This window comes from Melozone crissalis, unplaced genomic scaffold (assembly GCF_028551555.1).
Source record: "Melozone crissalis strain CALT ecotype California unplaced genomic scaffold, PUWL_Pcris_2 ptg000061l_1, whole genome shotgun sequence".
In the NCBI taxonomy this organism is placed as follows: Eukaryota; Metazoa; Chordata; class Aves; order Passeriformes; family Passerellidae; genus Melozone; species Melozone crissalis.
In genome coordinates, this window is record NW_026535839.1 from 7,872,878 (window position 1) to 7,900,668 (window position 27,791).

The 27,791-nt window shown below is 43.3% G+C and overlaps 2 protein-coding genes across 6 annotated transcripts; one reads left to right on the forward strand and one right to left on the reverse strand.

The window, feature by feature from the left end:
• Nucleotides 1–2,211: 2,211 nt before the first annotated feature.
• Nucleotides 2,212–27,251, reverse strand: HNRNPAB (heterogeneous nuclear ribonucleoprotein A/B). 4 transcript variants are annotated; one of them, XM_054288215.1, is made up of 9 exons: nucleotides 27,161–27,251; nucleotides 26,760–27,047; nucleotides 23,756–23,924; nucleotides 23,513–23,671; nucleotides 22,969–23,100; nucleotides 21,227–21,335; nucleotides 20,981–21,133; nucleotides 20,818–20,902; nucleotides 2,212–3,169 (listed from the first exon to the last, which is right to left on the reverse strand). In XM_054288215.1, exons 2-8 carry the CDS (start codon nucleotides 27,008–27,010, stop codon nucleotides 20,832–20,834), a joined length of 1,044 nt encoding a protein of 347 aa, XP_054144190.1. In that variant the 5' UTR covers nucleotides 27,011–27,047; nucleotides 27,161–27,251; the 3' UTR covers nucleotides 2,212–3,169; nucleotides 20,818–20,831. The 4 variants fall into 4 exon arrangements, with proteins under 4 accessions (XP_054144190.1, XP_054144189.1, XP_054144188.1 ...); XM_054288214.1 differs by lacking the exon at nucleotides 2,212–3,169 and adding an exon at nucleotides 20,238–20,562; XM_054288213.1 differs by lacking the exon at nucleotides 2,212–3,169 and having other exon boundaries at nucleotides 20,238–20,902.
• PHYKPL (5-phosphohydroxy-L-lysine phospho-lyase) lies at nucleotides 9,904–17,596 on the forward strand. 2 transcript variants are annotated; one of them, XM_054288212.1, is made up of 13 exons: nucleotides 9,904–10,001; nucleotides 11,534–11,652; nucleotides 12,411–12,570; nucleotides 13,165–13,239; nucleotides 14,012–14,099; nucleotides 14,194–14,310; nucleotides 14,513–14,595; nucleotides 14,884–15,109; nucleotides 15,373–15,527; nucleotides 16,043–16,132; nucleotides 16,277–16,407; nucleotides 16,816–16,872; nucleotides 16,978–17,596. In XM_054288212.1, the coding sequence occupies exons 1-12, from the start codon at nucleotides 9,940–9,942 to the stop codon at nucleotides 16,866–16,868; spliced, it is 1,359 nt and encodes a 452-aa protein (XP_054144187.1). In that variant the 5' UTR covers nucleotides 9,904–9,939; the 3' UTR covers nucleotides 16,869–16,872; nucleotides 16,978–17,596. The 2 variants fall into 2 exon arrangements, with proteins under 2 accessions (XP_054144187.1, XP_054144186.1); XM_054288211.1 differs by having other exon boundaries at nucleotides 16,816–17,596.
• Nucleotides 27,252–27,791: the final 540 nt, after the last annotated feature.

Here is a 27,791-nt window from a genome sequence, read left to right on the forward strand (position 1 = left end):
TCTCCTGCACCCAGAGCAGCCAGGGGCTGGAAGTGCTACTGGCAGCTTGGGAGAATGAGGAGAGATGTGTCCTCCTGTAAAATGAGGATTTGATCCAGACTTGTAAGAGAATCCTCATTCTCCAACAAGAGTATGACACTGAAGCTGAGTGGAATTACAAACCCAGCTGTAAACATGTGGTATGTGGACACAGCTGGAGTTAACAGCATGCCACTAACTGATTGCAAACCTCAGTTAGAATGTCAGCACACCCTTGATATATCAAAGGTTTTAACTATTTGTGATTTGTTTGGATGTACCATTACTAACAAAGAAATCTGAGTGCCAATCCTTATAGTAACAGTAAAGTTAGTAAGTGTAATGAATGGAGCATTTCTCTGATTAAAATGTTTGTTTGTGTGTTCTTTTTCAGTGATCTCTAAGCATGAAGCACAATATGTAAATAATGTGATATATTTTGATCTTTTTAATTTTTGTATAAAAAAAGGAAAAAAAAAAACTTTTGACAGTAATATATTGACCTTTTTTTATACTGGATTCTGACATTTATGGACTTGGAAAATAATGTAAAGCTCCCAAACCCACAGCACTGCATGGTAACACCAGGATTTGCTAAAGGTACAGATGGCAGTAGCTGAGGATGAACAGTGTTCCCTGCTCATGCTGCAGTGTGAACTAACAGTACTGAGCCAGCCTCGTGTGCCTTACTGCATGAAGGAGGGCAAAATCCTCACTTGGCTCTCAACTTCATATTTGCATTGTACATGCACATTAAAAGGGTGAAAAAACCTGGCTGAAAACAAAGAAAAGAAGGATGCAGCCTTAAAAATGGAAGAAGCTGCTGTCTGCTGTCTGGTCAAGCAGGAGAAGGATTTGCAACCTGCAGAGGAAACAAAGCCAAGCTCCATCCATCACTACCTGCTGTGGGCGTGATGGAAACAGCAATTCTGGGGCTAAACTGAACAACCTTGACTGCCTGTGGTTAATTCCTCTACAATCAAGAGAAACCTCTTCCCTCAAGAGGAAGCACCTCTGGGTCCTGCTCTGGGGTCTGAGCCTGAAGATGTGCCAGCACTTTGTTACTGTGGAACACAAATTCCCCAGGAAGCCTCTGCTGCAGAATTTCAAACCAGAAAAACCTGGCAATGCTTTCAGTGCAGTGCAGGGAGCTGCAGGACAGGCAAGGCTCTGCTCGAGTCCCTTCTTAAACAACAGAGCACACAATGTTGCTCTTGGGGCTCCCAGAAATTGGGAGTTTGGAGTATTTAATTGACTTGGTCTGTGGGGTTCCTTTGCTTTTTATTTCTTCTTGGTTTACATGGTTTTAACTGTAAACTAACTCTGCACTCTCCTCTTGTTGTCTTATTTTCTTCAACCTTTTCAGTCTCTTTTGTTACATTATCTCTTCTCAGGCACATCCCATGCAGAGCAGGGTAGTGGATAAAAATCATTATTATTTTGATATCTGCATATGCCACTGTGGGATCAATTAAAATTGCAAACTATTCCACAGTTCAACATTTTTAAGATTGTTGAAAAAACAGCAATTGTGCAGCAGAGAGCCATAAAAAAATATTTCAAAGAGGAAGAAGATGGCTTACAGCCGAGTCTGTTCAGCTTACAATGAAAATCAAGAAGCAAGAAGATTCCTTTACAGGGAGGAGATACTTTGTATTAACAAGTTTTTAAACAGCACAGAGAAAGATATACAAATACTCATCCAATGGGTAGAAGTTGAAGCAACATAAACTGAAAACAGTAATCTGTGGATTTTTATTGGTAAAATTGGTTAATTCCAACCAGATCCGTGATATAATTGCTATCACCCTTATGCCCTTTTGATTTAACAGATCATGGCTGGAGGAAATACTTTGCTCAATACAAGTTGCTGGGTTCTGAGTGGGAGTTTTAGGTGAAATTGGGAGCTGACTGTAATATCAAACATGGTATTATGGCTCTTTGTGGCCTTGCTCTTAGAGAATACAGAAGGGAGGGAGTTTTGGTGCACTGAGTAGACCCAAAACCTGTTAAGATTGTTGCTTCATTGCCACTCTCAGTGCAGCTACTGCCAGAGAGGGATGGGACTGTCCAGGTGCTCCCTGCCCTGCCCAGGCTGACCTAGTGCTGGATGTGCTGCTCTGATATTGTGAACAACATGGGGATGTGCTTTGTGCTGCACACAGGGAGGGTGACGGTGTCTGAGCCCTCTGGGTGTCCTTGAGCTTATGCCAGCAGTCAGGCTGTGCTCTGTGCTGGTCAATGCTGCCATGGCCACCAAGCTCTGCAGAGGTGACACAGCCTCAGGGCTGTGGGCACTGCATTGTGGCTGCTCAGGGGCTACTCCTACACATCACTGGCTTTGTGGCTGTACTTGGCATCTCTAGCAGTTACTCACCATTTCCTTGGTCACCATACAGATTAAATCCATGTTAAATTCAGATCAACTAACAAATCAAGAAACAACAATTATGTAACTCAAAACAGCAATGAAAATGCATTTTATTTACTTCCATTTCATGTTCTCGGCTATCACTTTTGGTGCAGGGGTTTTTAAAGGCATAAGGAGCAGCTAACAAGCTTCCACTGGCCTTTAGTGCTTTTGAAAAACCCCTTTAATATCCCAAATTAAAGTTAAAAAATTTTCTGTGAAAGGTTGAAGGCAAATCTCTCATTGATGTCACCAGGAAGATCTGTAATTGTTCCCTTAATGTACAGTTGCTCTTCCCATCTCCCCCAGTCATCTCCAAACTAAAAGCAGTTCACTATTCCAAACCACACTGTGGGCTTCTACACTCAAATTCCTGCACATGTCGTGTTCATGGAACTTCTTTCAATATCAATGAGAGTTCAGTCCCCAGAATGACTGCAGAAAGCACAAGAATCTGGAAGTGTCCACAAACAATCTACAATGCAGATAGAAAAGTCTTGTTTTACATACGCTGGCAAAAACTAAACAGCTTTCTATCTAGCTCCTACTTGAAGAAGTTTGATATCACTGAAGCTACAAGACAAGCTAACCTCCAAAGCTTATGAAATTATATTAAAATTTATATTTTCTCTGAGGAAATACCCCGAAGTCCTATTATCTTCAGGTAAACAAGTCAGTATTCCGTCTTCAACTTGTGGAATATCCAGTGCTTGTAGGCATCAACTGTGACCACTGCCAGGCCTGCAAAACATTGACACAGAATACCAGAATAGTGCTTTACCCTCTCACAGCTCTGCAAGGCCACCATCCCCCTCCCAGCACAGAGCCTCTGCTGCCACAGCACCCGAGCCATTTGTTTGTAGTGGAGGAAGGCTGGAATTGCCACTCTAGCACAGCTGTATCCACCCCACCAGTGCTGCAGCTCAGCTACCAAACCTTTTTGTGACCCCCTTTGGAAGTTCCCAGGCAAAGGCCCTTGGTTCTGCATGTACAGAGATCATTGTGCACGTGCAGCCACTCAGGAATGTTCAGGACATTGGAGTCACTGCTCAGGTGCAGTGGCTCCTCTGGGCTCCTGCTGCTGCCACGCCATCAGGAATGGTGGCAGGAATCCTGCTGCACACTGCTGCCACTGGGGCTGTGAGGAACTCATCTGAGGAGCCAGCAGGTCTCTGGATCTCTCCCCACTCCTTGGGGTGGTACAAGCACTCTGCCATCCCCTCATCAGCAAAGGAGCAGAGCCCTGTGAGAGCAGGGAGTGGATCCCCCAGCAGGGCACCTGAAGCCCTGCCTGGTCCTCAGCTCAGATTGGTGCATTTGGCCTTTAGATTCTGAACAGTGTCCCTGCTTCCCTGCCCATGGCACACAGCTGGACCTCAATCACCTCTAAAGACTGTTCCAAGCCCAGCCATCCTGTGATCATCAATCACATCATCCAGATCAACAGACTTTATCAGAGAAACTGTTGGGTTTTGTACTGATTACACAGAGTCTAAGAGGAAATCTGTTTAGACTTCCATGTGCCTTACACACAAACATATTTAGAAGAGCAGTTGTTTAATACAGAGCAGTCATGATCCTATTGCAGTGAGTTGAAAAGATGTGCTTTGCTCTGCAAATTCATGCCAGATCAGTTGATTATTTTCTCCTTCCATATGAAAATGTTTATGTGGGTGTTTCTGAATACTTTGTGAATAGCTCACAAAGACAAATTTTACTTCTAGGTAGTACTGGCAGCCTTGCTCAAAACTCAGTCATGATCTCAGCCTTTCACAAAACTTAGGGAGTTTTTCCCCCAGGAATCTCTCTTCTTTTGTTTTCCCCTCTGGTTTGAAAGAATCTGAGACTGCTTTACAGCAATTCCAAAAAGCAGCTGAATGTTACCACTATATGTCAGCAGCAATGAATATGAGTGACAGAGAGGCTGCTAATGCTTATGAAATGTGGGTCAGGCTGAGACTGAGCCACTGATTTTTCTTGATCCCTAAAATATTTAGTGTAACTTCATAGATTTATCAGTAGACATTCTGAGTAACACATTGAAGTTACAGATATTGGGGGAACCTGAAACTCAAACAAGAATATTTTTGGTTTTTAGTTGACAAAACAAAATTCCTGCCTCTAATTTAACTGCATGGTGCTTTCCATGAGGTTAAGGCAACCATGGAGCAGAGGACACACAGTTTTCTGTAAGGCTTGTTCTATTTCAAACTGTAGCCAGTGACATCTTTCCAGTCACCACCACCATCCTCTCTTAACACACTATAGCCGAGTGAGTTTTGGAAGCAAAGTTCCCAAACTGAACCATAAGGGCACAAGAACTCTCTTGAGACCCCTAAAAGGTTTTCCAGCCCCCAGGCTCTGCAGGCAGGGCTGCCTTGCTGTGACACACAGGATGTGCATGCTGTGACTGAGGAGCTGCTGCTGCCTGTGTTTGTGTCAGTGCTGCTGCTGCACCCAGCTGAGTATGGGAGCGCTCGCTAAAGCTTCTGGGGAGGATGGATTTGGGGAAGAAGGGAATAAGGCAAAAAACCCCATGTGTGTAACTGCACAGCTTGAGAGGAACCTTGCCAGAGCATGAACCCAATAATTTGGCCTGTTCTCATGGGGACAAATGTGATTAATTAAGAGTTTTGCAGCTCAGTCACGGCTTGGCCAGTGAATTCAGGAATTTTTTTGGATTACAAAACAGGTGGCAGAGAAATCCTCATCTGACCCCAAACTGGAACTGTTCCCAAGTGTCAATTCATCAATATTTTAGTTTAAAAACATCATAATCAAGACATTGGCACATGCTTTGTTTTATTCCCATGGGGAGTCACCTCTTCTGTATGCACTGCTCCTGACACTTCCTGTATATATGATGGTGATGAATTTATTTCTGTATGGATTTTTCTCCTGTGTATTTAAAAATAAGATTGTTTCTTTTAATGGCAAGCAACTTTCTGATGTGTTTTCTTTTTAGGAAACCAATAGATAAAATATTTAGATGAGCTTTTGTCTTCTGTAATTTCATAAATTCAGCATTTGAAATCCTTAAGCAAACCAGCAAAACGTGGGAGGTTTCAGCAATTTAAGACATCCCATGCAACAATGCAAAGTAAAATGACACCTGTAGTTTTAAGAATCTTACAGTAACCACTATCCTGGGTAAAGTTTTGGTTTTGCACTCAGCCAAATATGGCAGGTCTTGGGCAAGAATGCAAGAACTCACACATTGTAACGCACAACTGATTAAAATAAGTAATAAAAATTAATTGAACTATTAAGATGCCATGAAGTTTTCAGCTTTCTCATAATGGTAAATAACTCCCCTGGCCTGTCGATGTAATGTGTGCATTACAAAGGTGAATGCTGGTTCAATGCTGCCCTCTAGAGGAGACTTTTTAAAATAGAAGCAAATTTTATGCAAATTTTGTGCTGTGACAGTGTCTCTTAATTTACAGCACACATGACTTTTGTGTAACTCTACAGTTTGAACAGATATTTGTAAAACCAGGAGTGCATGGATAGAACTTTTTTTTCCAAATCTGGTATTTCTTTCTTGGGAAATACAACTGCATTCTTATGTTTTTTCAGCCCCAGATAAATGCTGGGACACATCTCTGTAAATTATCTGTTCCCCAGATAATTTACAGCATTATGCACATATAATCTACCTATAGTAGGTTTCCTGACACATTTCTATTTTTAAAATTTTGAGCATGGAAGCTCTGAATTATTTTCTTTGTGGGCAACAGATTTCTCTCTAAGATATGCAAAATATTAATAACTGTAAATTATTAAGATATAAAAATTTACATGTCCCCAAACCATTCATCCTGGACAAATAGTGCAGGTATGTGGCTGAATTCCGATCAGTGAGTTTGGTTCCACTGTAATCCAGCAGAGAAAGGAGTGTCCAGAGGTGGAAAGAACCTCAGTATTGCTTTGTTTAATTTGAAATTCCTGCTTTTTACCTGTTCAGGGCAGGCTGACACGCTGAGCAGCACAGCCAGCCTTGCAGAGGTTTAACCAGGAGAGTTTCAAGTGAGAAGTTACACATATGGGTAATTTCAAAAGGCCTGTGACACTCTGACTTGCCAAGGCAATCACTGTGGCACACACTGAACCTGGCACCTTTACAGGACAGAGTTTATGTAAGCACATTTCTTGACCCTTTGCAATAGTGGGTTGGTTTTTATTTTTTTTTTCTTTTTTTAACAAAAAGGAAGGGGCAGAGAGAAACTGGTCACTCTAGTTAGTCCAGTCTCAGTGTCACTGCAGTCACCTGCCTTTTAACCATGTCCCTGGCACTGCACTGGACCTGACCATAATTACTTCAGTTTGAAATACTCCAGAGCTCCACCTGGGGGATCTATGACAGACTGAAGCAAACCAGTGAGTAAAAAAAAAATTCCTAAACTTTATTTTCCCTGGTGATAATTTATATTTGTAAGCTAAAAATTGCTTTTAGTACTTTCACATCCCCAGGGGAGCTACTGCAACTTTGCCATGTGCTTGTGTCCCATCAGATGGCTCAACACAAGGGATGTGTGGCTGTTGTGTAACCTGCAGCTAAGGTCAGTGCTGAAAATCTGTCACTTAGATATGAATGGAGGAAGGACTTAATAGATGATATTATTGTATACTACTGTAGGGAGCCTGGGGGTAATCACAGCAAGGCTGGGAAACACAAGTTTTCCATGCATAAGTTGAATTATTGACAAGAGAGTGGAGTAAGAAATACATTAGTAATATTTGTGGTTTTCCTGTGACTTAGGACAAACAATTAATTCCTTTTTTGAAAGTTCTGCTAGAAGTTGCCTTCAAGAGTGGTTTCATGGAAGAGTCAGCTCACTTCTGTGTCAGCTCACTTGTGTGGTTTCTTACATAACTTAGATATTAATGAAAAGAAACTTTAAAAGGAGGTGATCCAAGTATCTGTAAATTACACTGATCACCTACTGCTTTTTATTATAATGTTAAACACTGTAATTAAAAAGTTCATTTTACAGGAACTTATTAAGTGTCAGTGCTTATCAAACTTGCATTTCTTGAAAATTACATTAAAAAATTAAAGTCTGGTTTTGCATAGCAAAAGCACCCATGGTATCCACTGAACTTGTAAATTTAGCAGGAAAGGTCCTAAGCTGCCATCAGTGCAAATGAGAGCTGGAGCCTCTTGTGTTTGCTGGTTTGTTTCATAGACTGCAGTTTTATAAACTATTTCATAACAGCATTTTGAGTTTCAGTTTGGGTTTCTTTTTCTGCTATCTTAAAAACAATCAAAAATATTGAATATGAAGAATGTTCAGCACAAATACCACAGCCAAAACTGAAATTACTGCATTACATAACTTTGGACATAGACATTATACAAAACCGGTGTGTGCAACAGCATTTGAGAAACTGTACCTGCTGATACCTCAAATCTGTGTACAGTTTAGAAAAATAATCCAACATGTGCCTTATCTGTCCATACTTGTTTTGAAATTATGTCAATAGAGCTTAATCCTCCACCACGTTATGCAAGTGTCCCTTATCTACTTGAGTGGTTGCATCACTCCAGGGAGGCTGCTCAGAGGAGAAAGGGCTGTTTGTGTGTTTGCAGCTTGCCAAAAATGAGTTTTGAATGTATTTACATGATATTTTATACAGAACTGGCTAAATCTCTGTATATGACCTTTGAAAAGAAATATATAGATATTAAAATTACAGAAAATGTACTTAACATCTCCATTTGCAGACTTTTTGTGACTTTTGATAACGTATGTGCCACGAAAAGTATTCTATTTACTCTTCTTTGGGGAACAACTACTTTAAAAATGAAGGCATTAATAACAGTATTTCTTATCCATTGTTTTAACATGTTAAAATGGTATTAATTAGTACTGCATCATGTATTTCTAGTTTAAAGCTGTAATGGACAATGCATTACCTTGAGACCTAAAAAAACTTTTTTTCTTGTGCTTTTTTTAATAAAAGCGAAGACTCAATTTTATAAAATGGTCTCTCTGTACAGATTACTTTTACAATTGTGTGAATATGTATAATGAACTCTGCATTTGTAACCAAGAGTAAACTTTCCAAATTGTAAATGTTCAGGTTGTCATTATAAATAGCTAGTAAATATCTTAACCAGACAAGAGTTCAAATAAAGATTAACAACCATTATTAACTTTTTCTCCACTGTCTTTTTGTTCCTTAAAACCTGACCTTTATGAAACAATGTAGTTAGACTAAGTTCAATCTAACTTTAAGCACACAGCAATTTGGTTTTGCATTCTCCATATTGCACAAAATTTAAACTGCTCCTGTGTTCATCAAGTAATTGCAGCTAGAGATAATTATTGGTGGCTATATCTAGTGAGCAAAGTCTGCCAAGTGTAGTTTTAAAATTATCAGTTCTGTTTTTCTAGAATTTTTAAACGCTATTTGTCAGTTTAAACCAAAAAGAATGTGAACATGTATTTGAAAGGAAAAAAAAGTGTCATCTTTTAGAATCAAGCTGGAAAAGTTGATGAACTTGGTTATGGGATACACCTAGCAGAACTCAATCCATCAAAGAACCTCCTTTCTGGTTCTTTATCCTATTTTTCTTTAGGTAATTCCAGTCAAACAGGAATGGAAGAAAGATCATTCTAATCTGATTGACAGCATTTCCTCTTTTAATCCTAACTATTACCTGCTTTAGGATTGGCTCTGAAGGAGTCAGTCAGGTGTCTCCTTATCCGCCACCAACCAAACACAGGGGTACAACACGTAAAAGGCTGGGTTTACTTCTGCTTTAACAGTGATGTGGAAGAATTATTTAACTTCTACCACTTTGGCTTAAAAATTTTCAACTAGAAAAGAAACTTCCTCAATGTGTATTTCAAACAAAGAATGCTATAGCAGTACTGATGATCCTGAAGAGCCCGAGGTGAGTGGGGTGTGGGGCTGGATGAACCCAAGCAGGGTAAAGCCCTGGGGTGTGCGGCTTAAGGGCGAGCTGCCAGCAGCCCTGCAGGGCCCCAGGGCCGCAGCCTGTCCCCATCTGTCCCCACTCCTGCCTGGGAGGGAAGGGCTGCTCTGCCCCGCCGGGTCCCTGGGCGAGCTCCGGCCCCGCTCCGGGCGCACGCAGGACCTGCCCCGTGCTCCGGGAGCCGGGGGGGCTGCGCTGGGCGCACAGCGGGGCAGTGCCCGTGTCCCTGCTCCGGGAGCCGCCGGGGCTGCGCTGGGCGCACAGCGGGGCAGTGCCCGTGTCCCTGCTCCGGGAGCCGCCGGGGCTGCGCTGGGCGCACAGCGGGGCAGTGCCCGTGTCCCTGCTCCGGGAGCCGCCGGGGCTGCGCTGGGCGCTCCGGCCGGGCAGTGCCCGTGTCCCCGCTCCCGGTGCCTGGCTCTCCGGCCGGGCAGTGCCCGCGTTCCTTCTCCGCCGCTGCCGCCCCTCCCCTCCCCTCCGGCCCGGCCCCCGCAGGAGGCGGCCGCTCCCTCCTTCCCTCCCTTCCTTTCCCTCGCTCCGCTGCCGGCCCGCGGGCGGCTCGGCGGCCATGCGGGCGGTACAGCCGCGCTCCCGGCAGCAGACCCTGGCCCTGCGGCGGCAGCTCGTCGGGTGAGTGCTGCGGGAGCGGGGGCGGGGGCGGGGCCGGGGCCGGGGCCGGGGCCGGGGCCGGGGCCGGGCGGGCGCTGCCGCCGGACGTGGCCGGGAGCGGGGCCGAGGCGCGGGCCCCGCCCGGCGGCAGCGCCATCGCGCCCGGGCTGGAGACAGCGGCAGCGCCGGAGCGCCGCGCCCGCACAGCCCGGTGCGCTGCTGTAATTAACAGGAATTAGCCTTTCTTAAGGAGGGGGATTACGAAACTGCGCTGTAAAACCCGTATGATACCGAGGACGCCTGTTTAGAGACTAAAGTGCTTAGAAAGCGTTTTCTAAGGAGGAGGCACGGCTGGGGCTGAGGCCGTGCTGGGCCAGGCAAGATTCAGGCTCAGCCAATATTATAGCCCGTTTTTCTGGAAACTAATTATACCAAAACCGTGATGGAATTAACAACAAAAGACTGTTCTCTTTGACGGAATGAGGTACAAGACTCAGTTCTAAACTTCTCATTATCGGTGGTGTTTCAAGCAGCCTAAAGTCTTAATTCTATAGACGATCACCAAGTATGGCAACACAACTCTTTTATTTAACTGAGGGAATATTTTCGTACCATATATATTCAAATCTAAGGCTACTTTTATGTGCTGTATAATTACAAAAGTTGGGCTGAAAGTAGAATTATGCCAGTTACATGCACCTGAAAAATATTACACTCGGTATCAAATCTTTTTCCAATTGATTTGCCCTTCCACTGGCAACATTGACCCAGCCTCTGCAAGCACTTTCGTAGCATCTTTTGGACAGTTGGGAGAAGCTTAGAAAAACTCCCAACTGTTTTGCCAGCTCACAGAGAAAGTATCAAAATACCTGCTGGGAGGGATAAGATAATGAAGCACTTTCTTACTTCACCATTGTCCTTTGTCATCCATTTGACAATGGCTTTGTATTTAGCATCAAATTATTTCTGAATAAGCCATCTTTTACTAAATGAAGTGTGGAAGTTTGGCATTGCCCTTCAGTCTCAAATCTCTGCAACTCCCACTTAGGCAGATGTGTTTCCATTTCACTTGTTTGGCAATTCATTCAAAAAGTGAAACAAAACAAATGCACTTAAGTAAAGCCAGCCTAATAAAATAACTCGGTGTTCTAGCTATGGTTAGTGAAGCTGTAGCAATCACCTGCAGCAAACTATCTGGAAAATCAGAACCTTGGCAGGAATAGCAAGAACATAGTAAGAACAATAAAAAGAACATAGCACAAGGTAAGAAACACAAAAGAACAAAAAGGGCAGACAGCACAGACAGTAAGGAATTGCATTTAAGACAGGATGAAACTATAGAGGTGAGTCCTACTGCTTTGGCTAGACCCTTGAGTAGGATTTTCAGGTTTGGAGTGTGCTTTTTTCCTGTTAATCTAAGAAAATCTGAGTACAAGGCCTTTGGTTTAAGGGCCAAAAGCAGGATAACTGTGCCAGCAAACAGGAAAAATGCCTTTTACCAGTAGGATGAACTAAACTCACTAAGATATTTTGCTTTCTGATGCTTGTCATAGCTCTTCTTGCAAGCTGTTTTTTCCTCATGATCCAGTGAAGATCACCACGGCCAAGGGCCAGTATATGTATGATGAGAATGGGAGACAGTACCTAGACTGCATAAACAATGTGGCTCATGGTAAGCTAAAGTCATGCCACTGGATGTTATTTGATGCTGGTTTTTTAAGCAGAACAAAGAACAAGCAGGACTTTTACTGTGGTTGCACTGTGCTGGGGAAGAGGGTGTTTAATTGGAAAAGTGGAAGGAAACTTTCTTGAGCGTGTAGTTTGGGGGTGTTCTTGAATTTGGGTGTGTGAATGTGCTTTCCAGACTTGCTTCCTGTCCGGTCTTCCTAGAAATGTGTCTAAAACATACAGATTTTTTTCCATGGAAACTCAAGTAAAGCACCTCACTGTACAATGAAAAGTGACATTTTGATGGTTTTATAAAAGTTACTGGTAAGTGTACAGTCACAAAACCACTGTGTGCTCAGCGTGGTGCCTTAATTGTGTATAATTAAGTGACTGCTGCTTTCTTACAGGATTTGAAATCTCTCTAACCTAACCCCTACCCCAGGGCTAGTAATTCTTTGATATTAAATCTTACCTGCATCTTCTCAAACTCCTGAACTGTGGCAATGTCTAAATCCAAGCATCAAATCAGACACTATTTGTTTTAGCAGATCAATTTCCAGTACTAACTACAAAACTTATATACAGTAGGAGGCAACTTCAAACCTTCTGAGGAGCACAAAAATGTTTTTACAAGATTTACCATTATTAAGGCCCTACTGATAATATCTCTGTACTATTAGAGAAATGCGTTAATCTGACATGTGAATGAACACCATGGGTAATGTGAAGAACTCTCAAAGCACTCTCCACATTCTCTTGCAGTTGGACACTGTCACCCTGATGTAGTGAAGGCAGCCCATGAACAGAATCAGTTGTTAAATACAAATTCTCGTTACCTTCACGACAACATGGTTGATTATGCAGAGAGACTTTCAAAAACACTACCTGAGAAATTATGCATCTTCTATTTTTTGAATTCTGGGTAAGTTGGATACATTAAAATTGATAGAGGGGCTTTACTAGGTATATACAGGCAAGGACACACTTTCTTATCAACAACCAGTTTCTGGTGTGGATGATTAGATACTGATAAAAACATGGGTCTGGTTGTGCAAGCTCTCAACCTGGGAACTAAACTTGTGCTTTATTTAAGAAGAGTTTTATTCTATTTTTGGACCTCAAAACAGTAATGTAAATATTTGCTGTATTAGTTTCTTGTCTAATTTGTCTTCTGACTTGACAGTTATTCTCAAAATTAAATGTACCTATGCATTGCTTCTGTTGGGGAGGGGGGCACACATTCTTAAGGAAACTTCATCTGGAAGAAAAAGAAAAGCCAAATTGTTTCTCAGAAAGTAGTTCTGTACTCAGTAGTTCCTGTACTCTGGCTTTTTAAGATGGATTCTGTTCTGGTGAACAGTCCTACCCTAGTGAGTGCTGATTACTGAGGAATTTGTGCATAACATGCAGCAAGTTCTGTCTGTTCTCTGCAGATACAAAGAGCAGTGCAAGGGAAGTTAGATTTCAAAACTCAAGATATCCACAATGAAACAATTGCTGAATTTTTCCATTGTAGGTCTGAAGCCAACGACCTTGCCCTGAGACTGGCACGGCAGTACACAAAACACCAGGATGTGATTGTTTTAGACCAGTGAGTACATTGGCACTTTGGGGGTACAAGGCTCAGTTTTGGTCACAGCATTTCTGAAATCCTCCTGTAGTAGAAAGACTGTAACCAGGAAGCTGAGGGAAGTAATTTTTGCCTCTGTTGAGTGTTTGCCAGCTCAGCCCTGAGAGCTGTGGTTGGGCTCTCCAGGACAGCTGTTGCACACTGCAAGGAGGGGCCATCAGTGACCTGCAGTGAGAGGGGCTGGGTTTGTTCTGCTACAAGGGACAGCCTGATAGATCTCACTGCAGCTACAACTGTCTCATGGAAGGAGCAAAAGCATGGGAGCCAGCTGTGAAGATGTATGGTGACAGGAAAAAATACCTCAGATGTAAGTTCAAACCTGAGGAATTTTGATAAGACATAGGAAAAAATGTCTTTCAGCATGAATGGAGTCAAATATTAGAACAGGATGCCTACAGTCACAGGAAACTCCATTGCTGGAGGATATTCAGAAATAGGCCCTTCCCATTCTGCAATCTTGTGATACTGCTCAGGTCTTCCCTGCTGTGATTCCAGTCACCAGTGGCAAGTCCTGTCCCTCTGCATCCTTTATATGAAAAAAAAAAAAAAAAAAAATCCAAGTAGTACTAAGCTTATTGATAGAAAAGAAATTGCAGAGCTGTTCTCAGCTTAAGTTAGTGAATTTCCTACCAGGTGATAGCAGCTGGCTACTTTGTACTATTTGGAATGCTAATACTAAATAATTATTGACACTGAGGAAATTACTATTTAGTTGTGCCAATTGTTTTTTAAGTGCTTACCATGGACATCTGACATCTTTGATTGACATAAGCCCATATAAATTCAGAAATCTAGAAGGACAAAAGGAATGGGTCCACGTGGTATGTACTTCAGCCTATACCTATCAATTACTTGTCAATTGAGTGAAGTTGTTTTTATGCTATATTGAATGTAGGATATTATTCCTTTGCATAGGCTCCTGTTCCAGACACATACAGAGGACTTTATAGAGAAGACCATGAAGATCCAGTAACAGCCTATGCTGATGAAGTAAAAAATATTATTGAGCATGCACAGAAGAGAGGCAGAAAGGTAAGATATCATTTCCTTAACTGTTTGTCTTGTCTTAGAAATGAATGTGCCTGATTGAAAGTACAATTCAGTGTTACTAAACTAAGTGAGATGGACTTGTCAAAAAGTAAAGGTCACATTAATAATCAAAAACCATCTAAGGACAAAGAGCTTGCTCCACAACTTTCTGTATTGTGTTCAAACATTATATGCTGTGTTTTAGATTGCTGCATTTTTTGTTGAATCTCTACCAAGTGTTGGTGGTCAAATCATTCCCCCAGCAGGATATTTTCAGAAGGTTGCAGAGTAAGTGGTCATTCATTATCTTTTTTAACTTAACATATTTGGTAAATAGATAATTCTCTGCCTGCTGTATATTACAAAGCTTGACAGGTAGGAAATTACCCAAACCTTCATGTTAGAACGTGAACTTTGTATATGGCAAAGATTGCTTATAAACACACAGTATGCAGTACAGCCTTCTATGTGTTTGTTTCCTCAAAGTTTGCAAAGTAACACTTTCTGCATGCTCCTAAACAATAAATGCTGTGTTCTCTTTCCTTTGAAGAGACAATCAAATCTGTTTTGTTACAGGCATGTGCACAAGGCAGGAGGTGTATTTATTGCTGATGAAATTCAAGTTGGCTTTGGCAGGGTTGGCAAGCACTTCTGGGCATTCCAGCTTCAGGGAGAGGATTTTATACCTGACATTGTCACTATGGGGAAGCCAATAGGAAATGGGCACCCACTTGCTTGTGTAGCAACAACAAAAGAAATTGCAGAAGCTTTTGCGGCCACAGGAGTGGAGTATTTTAATACAGTAAGTAAACAGCTGCCCACTTCTGTAAAGGAGCCTAAGGATTAAATCAGATACTCATGGTGTGTTTTTATTGGTATTTACCACACAGTAACTAAAGAGGAACTGTGTCACTGTACTATTTCTGTTTCTAGCCTGTGACTATGTATTGGCTCCATCTGATAAAAGTAATAATGTGCTCCTTGTATCACTGAGGCTACACTTTCAGTGACATGATTTCATCTTTCTTCCCTTTCCATGGCTGTGTGTTCCTCTCCTGGGCTCAGTTTGGTGGGAACCCTGTTTCATGTGCCATTGGATTAGCTGTGTTGGATGTAATTGAGAAGGAACACCTTCAGGCTCATGCCACAGAGGTAGGCAGCTTCTTGATGAAGACACTCAAGGAGCAGCAAATCAAGCATCCCATCATTGGTGATGTCAGGTATCAGTGCCTTATTTACATTTTTGGCAGCTTTCTCTTGGTTCGCTCAGTCCAATCCAACAGATGTTGTTTTGAGAAATTAATTAAATTTTGTGTTTCCAGTGAAAATAGCCTCCTGTACAACTAAGTAAAACCAACTTGAGCTTATCTGAAGTCTCATATACTTTGCCACTCTGGGCCACTACTGTTTTATCAATTTATTAGCTGCTAAAACTGTTGAACTGCTACTGTTCAAACTGGTGTTTGAAGTCAAAGGTCAAGTGCACAGGGTACAGAAGTGATGAGCTAGATGGAAAACATACTTAACATCCTGTCCTGCTCTGCCAGGGTGAGCAGACAGAAGTCTCTATTACCACATTTCTTCAGAACAGCAAAACTTTTTTCTAACAGTAGCCAAACATCAGGTAATTCTCATGCAGTAAAGGTCTGGTGTTAAAAAAAACTTAATTTTTTTAGTTCACTTGTAGTTCCTTCCTCTGACACTGACAGACTGAGTGTTTTTATTTCTTTTACAGAGGGTGTGGCTTATTCATTGGAGTAGACTTAATCAAGGACCAAGCAGAAAGGACTCCAGCCACAGCAGAAGCAGAGGAACTAATAACAAGGTACAGGACTTGCTAAAACACAACCAGCTGGCCAAAAGTGAAACCAGTCAGTGTAGAAAGTGTGACATCCTGCAGGCTGGTGTTGCAAGTTTTCCTGAGCTACATGCAGAGGAAAATGTAATTCTTCATTATTGCTCTTCCCAGACTTAAGGAAAAATATATTCTACTAAGTACAGATGGGCCAGGAAGAAATGTGCTGAAATTCAAGCCCCCGATGTGTTTTAATATGGAGGATGCAAAATTTGTTGTGGAGACAATAGACCAAATACTAACAGGTAAAAAATGATCAAAACCCTCAAAAATAGTGGGTGGTTCTGAACTTTCTTGAAGACAATGCTGAGCTACTGAGCCAAATTTTCAGAAATGCTAAAATGGAGCAAAGATGGTAAATGCTGAGCACACAGCCTTCCCTTCTCAGTCATTCTGTGAAGTTCTCCAACAAAACTACTTCCTCTGCAGAGGCGTGTGCTTTTTAAAATAGCTTTGCTCTGGCTGAGGTTTGAGTGTTTACCTTATCCAAACAAGCACAAGTTGTAAAATATGTCCTGTTCCTGAAAGCTGTAATCTATGTGCTTTTGCCACTTAAGCTTTTTATACAACCTCTACAAACTTAGCATTAAGAAATGTGTAAATTATGTCACAAAGTCATGGCTTCTCTAAGTTGTTTCTTATTCTCTCTTCAGATATGGAAAAAGAATGTCTGAGCCAAAAGAAAACACCTCTTTGTTCCAGCTGAGCAGGTATTTACCTATAGCCACCCAGTATTATTTAAAAGCCAGGTTCCTAAACATAACTTCAGAAGCACTATCAGAATAAAGCTTCCTCAGAGATGCTTTTACTCAAAGTTTGCAGGAATTTCTGGGAATCTCCAGGCATGGACCACACTTGTGTACATCCAGCATTCACAACTGCCCTCCATCAGTCTGACCCTCCCAGCAACACTGTGTGCATCACTTGTTGGAAGCAAGGGCCAACATGTCCCAGACATGACTGTCTCTAGAGCATGCAAATGACTGCACATCCACACAAACAGAGCTTTTCTGCTTGCTAGTCAGTGCCTTCAGGCTCCGCCTGCATAAACACTTCTCAGCAGATCTCCTCTTAAGTGTCATTTCAGGTTCACAGCTGGCATCTCATCCTTCAGGATCCATTCACCCCTAGACTCAAAAGTTTGTGGGTATCAGAGTAAGATTGGTCTTGTTAAGTCTTCAAAGCCTTGTTATGTCTTCATCTGTTGAGGTCCCTCAGTAGGTTGCCAAGAGAACATCTAGCTGCAACTCAGTTTGCTGCACACCCATGAGCACAGTGTAACTCACAGTTAACACCTTGGTAACAACACCCTTTGTACACTTAGTACTTCTCCAAACTACTCTGACTAAAAGACACCCACATGTTTATTAGAACTCTGGATAGCTGGGCAGGAGTGCACCTAATGGGGTCATTGTGAGCAGTGTAATCACCTGTGACCTCAACCACCATGAGATTCACAGTGCTATGGCCCTGAGCTAAGGAGAAATATGGTTTTAGTTCAATGTATATTAGTATAGCAGGCACAAGAGAAATGTGTTAATATTTTATTTAGCAAGTTAATGGAAAGACATACAGCTGTTTATACTACTTATTCTTAGGAACAGAAAGATTACTGAACAGTGCCAGTGCAAATTAGAGGCCTAATGACTTAATGTACTTATCTGTGATCTAAACTAAGCAAGAAAAATGCCTTTATTTTCTACAGGAAACCAAGAATGCAAAAAGCCTCTTACTAAGTACAGTACTAGTAAGACACTTACATATAATGTAAGCGAAAGTGAGGCAATGGAGTAATTTCTTTTAATGATACTTTTACAAAAAAACCCATAACATTATTTTCTTTCCATAGGTTTCAAACAATGTTCAAGATCTACTACTAAGAAACATTATTCTACTATAATAATGCACATTTAATCTTCATCCTAGCATGTCTTAGACCAGATAAGTCACCTCTGATTTTTCTGTTTTCATTTATCTTGTTTTTAGTAAAAGCTCTAGGAGAAATAAATTTTACAAGAGCTTGTCTCAACTCTGGCAGTGTGGAATTAGCTTTTATTTAAAACTGCATATCTAAAACTGATTCTAAAGGAGGATTTTTCTAATGGCCACTACAAAACACATTTGCTAAATTTGTGTACTTTCAGGTTATGACTTTTTTCAAATCAGGATGAGCCAATGGGTGTTCTGATATTTTCAAGTCTTCAGCTATCTTTGCAAACACCATTCCAGGTGCCAGTACACCCAGTCCTTCCCAGGACTCTGATGAGTTTCAGCAGCCAGTGTCAGAACAAGGTCCCTAAAGTAGCACTGTACTCAACAAACACTCTCAAGCCACCAGGTAAAGTCAAAAACTTCAGTTCCAAATTCCTGACATCAAACACATGAGGGACAGACAGCTGAGGGCTATGGCTCCCAAACCACTTCTTACAAACACAGTCTGTCCTTGAGAAATACCCAAGTAGGATTAGTAAATTAAGAGGAGTTTACAGCCATAAGCAACAACCTTGTGCACAAGCCTTCACTTTCACCAGGCAGTTCTTTGTACCACAAACTTTTCATGCAAAGAAGAAAGGGAAAAGCCAGCTCTGCATTTAAGTACCAGTATCCTCAGTTCCTGCCTAAGGCCACATCACCTGGAAAGGAAGCATTACCTGAGCACCTACTTACAAAAACCACCACAACAACACCAGCTGACAAACTCTTGCTAGGACACTACCAGCCACAAGCCTGCAGCACTATGGCCCTGCTGCCATGCAGGTTTCCCACTGGAGGGCCAAGTGCTTGCTAGAAAAATATTCTGCTACCCCTTATTTCACAGGAAAAAATATTCAAAGTTTGTAATAAAGTATTTAAATTTTAAATCTTGAGACAGTAATACTTCTAAATACTGTACTCATTTTTTTCAGTGATCTGCTGGTTTTTTATTTGCATTAAGTTGGGCTGGAGGTTACATGGTCCAGCTGTAAAATTGTCAACTATAAGATTTAAAATCTGATTTTTTTTTTTCAATACTGAAGACTTACACCTAACACCAGAAAAGTCTTACAGACTTCTAAACTTACAAGCCAGTTTTTCTTTTCAAGGACAACCAGCAGGGAGCAGCAGATTATAGTCCATGCAGAAATAGCTGCATCCCTTGTTAAAAAAACTACAAAGGTCACTAGTAACATGTGTTTGTTTCTTGTCTTAGTTACTTGGTTTGATTCCACTTGCAGGTGTTACTTGTTCAAAGAGAACTTGTTACAAGAAAAAAAAAATATTGCCAAATTTTAGCTTTAAAAGGAGATTACTATCAAATTGATCACTGCAACAAAGATTAGAAGTTTACTTTGTGCAGTAGAGCTTGCTACTTATAGTCTGCAACAAGACAGGCAAATCACATGACAGTTATTGCCTTAAAATAGCAGTAAACTAACAGTAAAGTCAAAAAAGGAGAGTATTTCTAGCTGGTCACTTATCTCTAGAGAAAGAGATGTTTTTTCCACCCACAACTGCAGTGGAAGTTCCTTTAGCCTTTTCTATTATACAAAAAGGCTGCAAAAATTCAGACTTTGCATTGGTAATGAATGTCTGTCCAACCTGCCTGTCAAGGCAGGTATATACAGCCTATTAACAACTTGCAGACAAGTCTCAGACTCAAGACAGTGAAATATGGAGGAAGTGCAGCCAGCTTCTTGCACAGCTCTCAGCTCCCTCCTGCAATGCTGTCCAGACTCCCAAGCCCTGACACCTACAGCTCTGGCTCCTCCTAGCAGAGCCCAAAGCAGACACCAGTGCAGTCACTCTGAGCCTCTGTGCCTGCCTAGAGCAGAGCCACCACCTCACCAGCACAGCCCCACCACAGCTGGGGCTCCTCACCTGAGCTCTCCTCCACAACCTCCAGGCACAAGTGACAGCAGGTTTGAGCTGCCACTTAAACTGCAAGTGAGCACAACTACCAACACAGCCTTCTAGTTTCAAGATTAAAAACATTTAAGCACAACTCTTAATCTATCAAGGTACTGCCATGAACTAAGTTCTGGGAACAGGATACTGGTGTTTTACTAACACATGAGCTGAAGAATGGCACAAGACACTAGATTACGCCTTTTTTATTTCAAAAGCTAGGATAGCTCCAATATCCATGTCATGGTGAATCAGAACACATGTAAAATACCTTACAATACATTAGATTCCAAAAAGGTACCAAAAAGTACAGTAAAATTAACACTTCCATTACAGGAAATGTATGACACAAAAACAATACAAAATAAAAAGGTGGAAAGTGACACTGGTTCCCTAAGATGCATCTCATTCTGTACAACTGGAGTAATGCAGAGTCCATAGTTAACTCCAAGAGGCAGTCCCTAGATGCAGAGCTGCAGCTTTAAGCAGACCCTCAAAATCAGTTTCAGTTTAACCTATTAATGAAATCATTAATTAATATCTTCAGCAATGCTGAAAATTACACACCACACTGTCTAGACAACTAGTTATTGGTAAGTAATAAACATGTAAAACATTTCCAGGGAGCTCTTCCAAGTAAGATGCACATTTAACAGGCCATAGAAATTTATTGTAAAGTTAAATTTGGTACAGAACTGAAGTATCCATCTACAGCATTGTATACAAAACCTATGCAGTCATTTTCCAAAAGAGACCATGCCACTGCATACCTGAATAAGTTTGATCAATATGGCTTGTAGTTATTCTGATGACCACCACGTCTTGGTGTCTTCCCATAATTTGCACTGCCTTGACCTATGAACAAGAGAACAAATGCATTAAACTGCTAATTAGTTATGCTTGCTTATACCCAATACAGTTCTCTTTACTTACTGTAATCATAGCCTGGTCCATATCCATAATACCCATATCCTGAATAATCATAGCCTCCATAGCCACCATAACCTTGCTGATAGCCGTATCCTTGATTCCCATAACCCTGGTTCCAGTAATTGCCATAACCTTGATTCCAATTTTGACTTTGAGCTATAGAAGGGAAAACCATCCACAAAATCCCATTTTAGTACACACAACTTATTTAGAATGTGTCCATACTAAAGTAGTGTGTGTGGTACTTACCGCCGCCTCTTCCACCTCTGCCTCTTCCTCCATAGCTACCTCTTCCTCCTCCACTACTGAACTGTTGCTGCTGGTACACTTCTTTTGGCTGTGCTACCTTAATCTCACACTGCAAATAAAAAACAAGGAAGAGTCTGTCAAGTGCCTCAGAGCAGCATTGCCCCACCTGAGCACCTGGAGAAGCCAGAGGTTCCTCTGGAGGCAAAGGAGGTGTACGTGCTGTGCTGCTGGTCAGGTGAGCAGCACTAATGCAGGGACATCTGATTTATTGTGCCACCTGGGCAAAGGTGAGTCCCTGCCAGCCTTTCCCAAAGGCCACTGCTGGCAGAGCATTTTATCCTGCCTATTCCCTACCATCAGTTTCACCATGAAGAGGTGCTGAGGCCACCTCTCCTGCAGGAGCCACAAGGCTGCCCTGTCACCTGGCACAAGCTCCAGGACAAGGCTGTTGCTGTCAGACTGCTTCACCTGACCTGCACTGAATGAACAGGATTCTGAGAAATGCACAAAAGAAGTTTTCCTGGCAGCCATTGTACACCCTACACACTGTGTGTGTGGATGGACTGTACCACACCCCTACCAACACCTGAAATCACCATTCATCAAATACTAACAGGTAAAAGCAACCAGAACTGACATTTCCAAGACAAGGTTCCCAGGCTGCAGTTCAAGCTGTCAGCCAAGTGCCAGGTTCCTGGATCTGTGCATAGTCCAAGACTAAAGCTACTGTGCTGCAAAAGGAACAGCACCTGAGCAAGCCTGGCTTGGAGTTCTTTACCACAGGACCTTTAAGGTAATCTGCTTTTTATTATCTATGGCTATAACACAAAAACAAGTCATAGATATGATACAGGAATTTCTCAGCTCTCTTGGCATTTAGGCATTCATCTCTCCTGAAAACAAACTTCACTTCTAACCAGTGACTTCCCCACTGCACTAGGTTTGCCAAAATTTATTCTGTATTGTGTCAAGACCAGTTTTAAACCAAATCCAAGTCAGTGTCAGACAGTATGACCCAGTGTAATGAACTCTGAAGTTATGTGGTCAGCACAGGCCTCAGAGCAAGGGAACAGGGACACCTCGAGCCAGTACACCTCATTTGCCTCCAGTCTCTACATCTGTTGATCCATGAGCCTCTCTCCATGAGCTGTTCCCTCAGATGAGCAGTCAGCTGGTCAGAGCACCTCACACCACCCTTACAGTGGCTCCCATAACCAGCTGACCCAGCATAAATTTCCTCAAGTGTACATTCACTCCCTGGATCCTTGTAGTGGGTTTACATGACAAGGTTTTGGTAGCAGGGGGGCTGCAGAGGGGCTCCAGAGAGAAGAAAGCAGAAGCTGTCCCCCAGCAGACAGAGCCACTTTCAGCCAGGTGCTTGCAAAATTAGGCATCTGCAAGGCTTTCGTTTATGCAAGTGCTCTGTGCTGAAAATAGGCATCGACCTGCTGGAATGGCTTACACTGCTACACAAGCCAATTTCTCCACAACTATTTAATGAATGCAATTAGATACTTAATATACCAAAGGCCCTAAAATCCAGCAATGAAAGCCACAAGTATTGTCAAAGAGCTTTGGCAGCCTCTGTGACAGAACTTAGGGCGAAACACTGCTATGGTAAAATTCAAGCTGTCCTTATTGCAAATTCAGTACTTTGACACAAGGGGTCTACAAAAACCTTTTCAGGTTACAGATGTAGAGGTATAATCCTTGGTCAAAGCCTTACAAGTCAGAGTTTGTACCTTGCTTCCACTGACGTTATGGAATTTCTTCTCCAAAACCTTCTTCACTGGATCCTCTTCCTTGAAAGTGATGAACACAAAGCCCCTCCTTTTGTTGGTCTTTGGATCCATTGGCAGTTCAATTGCTTCAATCTGAAGATGTGAAATACTATTTTCAGACTCATGCTTTAGATGAACAGTCAAATGCACAGAAACTGGGACATCAAAACTGTAAATTTTCTCTTTATGCATATTATGCAACACCAAAATTGCAAGCTTCTCTATGCTAACAGTGGCTTTCAGATCCAAGACTTCCATTTTACAACTCTTCAAACTGGTGTTAACATCAGCTAAAATGCTTTGAGTTAAAGACAAGAGTCTCTAACTAGCAATGGAAGCATCTAGTGCAGGAAGTGCCACCTTTGCTCTCAAGGTGGGAAACTTCTGGATGTTACAGAAGGGTTGATACATCTGAAGTCAACTTACTCTGAAACATGCAAATTATTAATAAACTACACAGCAACTGGAGACTACTTTCAGAGTTTACAAAGATACCATTACACACCTCTCCAAATTCTCCGAAGTATTCCCTGATTTTCTCTTCTGTAGCTTCTGGATTTAGCCCACCAACAAATATTTTCTTCACTGGATCCTTTTTCATTGCCATGGCCTTCTTGGGATCAATTAGTCGTCCATCTAGTCTGTGTTCTTTCTGTTCCAGAACCTAAAAGACAATTTGGTATGATTAATTCAAGCTGAAAACCTTCCCCTAGAAATTAAAGATCTACAATATTTATCTTAAATTCACCTTTTCAACACTCCCAGGTTCTTTGAAGAGAATAAATCCAAAGCCTCTGGATCTTCCTGTGTTAGGGTCCATCTTTATCGTACAGTCGGTTACCTCACCAAATTTGGTGAAATAATCTTTCAAGTCTTTTTTGCTTGTATCCCAACTGAGGCCACCAACAAACATCTTCCTGAAATTTCAAGGAGAGAAGAGCTATTCAGATTCAGGAAGCACTGAGAACAGGCCATGCAGTAAGATGCTCAGTGGTACACACCTCAGCAGCATTGTCAGAACAGGACTGTCTGTCCCAGTGCAACACCTGCACCTCATCAAAAGCTGCTGATATTACAGAGTGCACAAGGATGGGCTTCTCCCCCTCTTTTTGAGGGAATGCCACAATGCACCCTGCCATTGTTTAGGGTAATACAAAAATTAATAAGAATAGCCTGAAATATTCCTTGCCAGTAACTTTTGTTCCTAATGAAAGTATTCTATAATTTGCAAGAAAGCAGTATTGATTATCAAGTACTGCCAACTCAGTTTTTGCAAAGAACTTAGGGTCATTCCTAAGACTCTGAAAGCATTCAGCAAAGAATAAGGTATCAAAAACAAAGTATTTGAGATCTCTTAGGTTTTGGTTAAAGAGCTGTAAAAATTTTAGTCCAGGTATCTGACCTCCAATAACATTCACATAGACCAGATGGGACTTTGGACCTGCCTTAACTACTGTGTTGTGCACTGCTTCCTGCTTAGTTACTGACTCTAGTTCTGTCTTCATCTGTACTACAGGAGTCTCCCCATCCTCAGTTTTAATTCCAAGTGGGCGGATACAGTTCTTCCCTGCCCACTTTCCCATACAAAATACCCTCTGAAGGAGGATATCCAGCTCAAAGAACTAAATTCAAGGCACAATACAGAAGTGAAGCTAACAAACAAAACAGTGATAGCAGGCAATAAGGCATTTTTCAAATGCTTTACTTCAAATGAAAACATTAATAACATGGCTGCATTTTCTATTTTCATAGTTTCCAAGGTAACAAACTAAGCTTTTAAAAGCATTCGAGCCTTTTTTATCTAACTATAGACTGAAGCAGTTCAAGTTGTCATTACTCTTGTTTGGAGGTAACCTAGATTGACACTGGAAGGTAGCAGCACTTCAGAAATAAAACTATGCTTAGATAAAATTGGCTCTTAGTGTTTATGTGTAACTTTGCAATAATCGGCATGTGTTTATGTACAGGAGGCAATGGGGGGGGAATTTTGGGGAATGAGGGGTTTTCCTTTTTTATTGAACTGGATGAAAACCATCCCCTTTATCTGCTGAAGTTTTCTCAGCAGAGCAAGCCGTGCACTCTCGGTGAGTGCAGCAGGAAGCACCGGGCCCCAATACAGCGTCTGCTTCCTGCAGCCATTACAGCAGAGCCCTGGAGGAACTTTATTCACCCTTTCGACACCAGGGCAAAGAAAGGGGCTTGGGGGATTCCTTCCCATCCCAACAGCTGCCTGTGGCTGCTCTAACCTGTACGCACTGACAGCACACCCTGTCATCGCTGACCACACTCCCAGAACAATCAAGAGATGCGGGATGACAGGAATTTGTCTGGAGGCAGCTTTGGCTGCTCTATGGCATTGCCACATGCTGAACTCACCTCTCACCACAGCACTGTGTGTTAAGCTTTGCAATCTGCAGTGCTTTGTTTTGTAACTGAAAAAACCGATACCTAATTTAAATAACACAGTAGTTAAAACTTTTGAACCTTTGAAACTGAGACAAAAAACCCGGTATTTGGCTTTTCCTTCATAGGTCAAAAACTGGACAACTACACCCTTAACACGAAGTCAGTATTTCCCTCCTGAGTGTATTTGTGCAGCTAAACTGAAGCTTATTTTAGCTCATCACAAAACAGTGTAAAATCAGCGCCTTGGACAGCATTACATTTTTCACATACGTCAATCCCTCTGAATAAGTGCTTTTCTAAGAAGTTTCATTTCATACCGATTTGGGGCTGAAGCTTGTCACCTCCTGTTCATGAAAGGAAAATAAATCACCCTTTTTTCAGCACAAAATACTAGAAACATTAAAGAAAAATTCGTACAGAGCTAAAAGGCCTGGTTCGCAATCCTTGTAGTGTCTGCAAAAGAGTACATCCGGCCCCAGCTCGTGGGAAGCTTGTGCAAGTGTTACTCGTTCCTTTATAGTCAAAAATCTATTGCACTGGTTTCAGCGCTCTGTTTAACCGAAGGGATCTGACCCTCTGGTTCAGAGCTCAGCGGTAACAAAGGGAGTTCCAATTAAATACACGGGGCAGCCCGAATAACAAAGAACTGCTTGAGAAATAGCCAGGTAATGCTGGTGACAATTACGAGTGTTTATGAACAGACCAACTACGACGGGAAAGAAATTCCTCTTGTATACACAAGGATTCCATCACCAAAGCACAGCGAAACTACACTGACTGCTCCAGAAATCCCTTGCAAGACTTAAGGCAGTTTCTGACAATGCTGCAAAGTAGCACACCAAAATAGCTCTTACCGATTTAAACACACCGCGCATTATCTCAATCGTGCTGGTTTTCCTTTTACTTCCCTTAAAAAATACTTAGGTTATCAACGCCGCCTTCCAAGGCCAGGATTATTTTTTACACAAAACATTCACATTTCCACCGACGCCAGCGGCGATGGGCCACGCGATCCCCGCAAAGTTTGAGCCAGCCCCCCCTCCACCAACAGAAAGCAACTCCTTCCATCCGCCCCTTTCGCTAAAGAGGGAAAGGATGAAGAAAACGCGGGAGAGGTAAATCCCCTTCCATTTTACAGCGTGAGACGGCAACAGCCCCGCTCGGCGCCCCTCCCCCAGCCGCCACATGGCGCCAACAAAAGGCAGCGCCAGAACAAAGGAAGCGCTGGTGCTGCAGGGCCCCGGCTCGGCGGGGCCGCTCCCGCCGCCCTCCCGAGCGGGGCCGGGGGCGCTGCCGCCGCAGGGCCGCGCCGGGCCCGGCGCTCCGCACATGGCGCCCGCGCTTACCCCGCGTCCTCCTCGTTCTTGCTGGCGTTGATCTGATCGCCCTCGGCCCCATTCTGGCTGGCGGCCGTGCCCGCTGTTCCCGCCGCCGGGCCGGCTCCCGCCGCCGCCGCCGTCGCCGCTCCCGCTGCTCCTGCCGCTCCCGCCGCCGCAGCGGCCGCGCCGGTCTCGGCCTGCTGTTCCCCGGCGCTCTCGGCCGCTTCGTGCCCGTTCTGGGTGGCGCCGGCCGCCAGCTGCTGCTCCGCTTCCGACATGGTGCCCCGTCCGCAGAGGCAGAGGGACGAGAGACGCCTGCGAGAGACGAGCGCGGGTCAGCGCGGCGGCTCCTCCCCGGCCGGGCCGGTCTGATCCGGTCCGCTCACACCCCTCCCCCTTCCCGCCGCCGCCATCCCGCTCGTACTCACTTTTAAAATCCGCTCCCGATAAAACCCGGGCTGACCGAAGTCTAATTAAAACCTCCCCGGCACTGGCGCTGAGGCCGATCCCGCTCCCCGCGGCTGCTCCGCACCGGCCCCACCGCCACCGCCACCTCCCCCTCAGACACGTACTCGGGCCCGCGCCCGCGACGCGTGGCCACCTTTATACCGCCGGAGCCTGCGCCACACCGCAACAAGGCGCGTCCTGATTAGATGTCGCCGCCTGTCACTCAGGAGATTCTGCTCTCGCTGCTGGCTGCTCTGCCGCGGTGGGCGGGGCCACGCGGGGAGAGGCGGGCGAGGCGCGACCGGGAGTTGCCGGCGGGGCCGGGCGGGATTGGGAACGGGGATCGGGGCATGGGGATCGGGGCATGGGGCATGGGGATCGGGGCATGGGGATCTGGGCCGCGCTCCCAGCACGGTGCGGGTTGGGCCGCGGCGGAGCGGGCCCGCGGTTCCGCACGGAGGGTCCGGGCGCGGCCGGAGCGCTGGGCTGTACCCCGAGTGCCGGCCCGAGGTGTGTTACGGGCCCTGAGTCAGTTACTCCAGGAGCAGAGGTTTGCTTGATGATTCCAGCTCTGCTGGTTTTGCAACCGAGCAGGGCCAGAGTTTGTTGTTT